At 34.8% G+C, this 1,671-nt stretch overlaps 1 protein-coding gene across 3 annotated transcripts in view; it reads left to right on the top strand.

Annotated features, from left to right (window-relative positions):
* LOC126184636 (annexin B9-like) overlaps positions 1-1,468 on the top strand; it is a 106,539-nt gene extending 105,071 nt beyond the window's left edge. For all 3 annotated transcript variants that reach the window (XM_049927111.1, XM_049927110.1, XM_049927109.1), the window contains exon 9: positions 1,189-1,468. In XM_049927111.1, the coding sequence (XP_049783068.1) occupies positions 1,189-1,239 (51 nt within the window). In that variant the 3' untranslated portion in view covers positions 1,240-1,468. The remainder of the gene's footprint in view (positions 1-1,188) is intronic.
* Positions 1,469-1,671: the final 203 nt, after the last annotated feature.

The raw sequence follows: 1,671 nt of genomic DNA on the forward strand, positions 1-1,671 counted from the left end.
GATGAGCAGGAATCCTTGTCAGACACAATTTTTTCAAGCACTACATATTCATTACATTTCAAGTTCAGCATTAATATTGTTCCCTCTCCCACCCCACCCATAAATCTGTATATTTCATTCCAGTGCTAACTTATGACAGTAGCATTTTGAAATCATAGGTGTCTGCATCAGTGCCAATGAAATTTTGAGTCGGATATGGAGGTGAGCTTAAATAACATAATGGTTGAGATGACTGAGTGATAAGCAGGAAATCCAGATTAAAATTTCAATCTGACAAAAATTTTGAATTGTCATGGCAGACTCATTTTGTGCACATAGCTCTGGATGAGAATTGTCCAAATCTGGAAAAGTCATAGTTGTTTGCTTAACTGCATTAAGTCTTGTGAGTCTAACTTATGTCCAGTAGACTAAATTTTTAAATTTTGGGATATCAACTGGCAATTTTATTTCTGAGGCACTCTCACCTTTTAGTGTATCAGGCACAAACTTCTCTGTGGGAATGCGCATTGTTGTCGATAAAAAGGAAAGAATTGTCATAAGGCAGAACAAAAGTCAAAGTTGATTCACTAGAGGAAAGGGTAGCTTATTTTTCCTACTAGTATTTTATTGGTGAATATTTCAGTTTTATTTTATCCATGCTGGATTTTGTTGAACTCCATGGCTGCTATTAAATTTAACATCATTGATGGAGAATGCAACCTCTCACACATACTTTTCTAAAGGCTTTGTGTTATTGCTGTAACTGGTTTTGGGCTGTCATGCCAGTCTTCAGATACTGTCATGAAAAAAAAAAACAAATTGCCATCTGAAGATAGGCACAACAGCCTGAAACTAGCAGAACAATGAAATTTTCTCTCTCCTATTCTGAAACTGCAGTTGAGTGTTGACAACAAATTTATGAGTGAATAAATGTACATCAAAGGTTTGGTTAATTTTCCAACAAATGCCAGCTAGATGTACATGTGTGAACTCTGCACATAATTATAATAATTTTTCTTTTGTGAAATGACATATTTTTTTCGAAATAGTTTGTTACACCAGAATATTACCCCGCAGGACGTCAGTGAATGAATACTTACCGATTTCTATAACCACAAAGGGTGTGCGTGCGTGCGTGCGTGCGCGATTTCTGTATACATTTACTTCCATTATATGCCATGTACTAAAATTTATATTTTTATTTTTCAGGGTGACACTTCTGGTGATTATAAGAGAGCTTTGCTTGCTATTGTGGATTGATGAAGATTGTCTTTTTCTGTATGTAACCACAACTTTTTGTGATAAAATGAATCTCCGATTGTGAACTTGTACTAGTTTAGAAATGAAATTTGGGCTTCTGAATATGACAAAAAGAGTAATTGTTTATTATAAGATCTAAGGTGTCGGCTTGATCTTGATATGAAATGAGTGTAATATACAAACTTTATTTATTCAGAAAAATATATGTATACAATGAAACTGCACCAGACTTTCATTGTGTGTTTCATTTGCCTCCTTTATTTAGCAGAGTTTAATTTATACATAATCGCAGAAACTGAAAAGCTAAACTACATTAACTGCATGGACTTGAAAGACTTTCAGTACCTGGAAGTAATGCACGATTGCTTCAGGGTTTGAGGTACCACTTATTATTCGGCAAGGCAAATTGGTTATCTGGCTGTTGTGGAAACT

Source organism: Schistocerca cancellata, chromosome 4 (assembly GCF_023864275.1).
Source record: "Schistocerca cancellata isolate TAMUIC-IGC-003103 chromosome 4, iqSchCanc2.1, whole genome shotgun sequence".
NCBI lineage: Eukaryota > Metazoa > Arthropoda > Insecta > Orthoptera > Acrididae > Schistocerca > Schistocerca cancellata.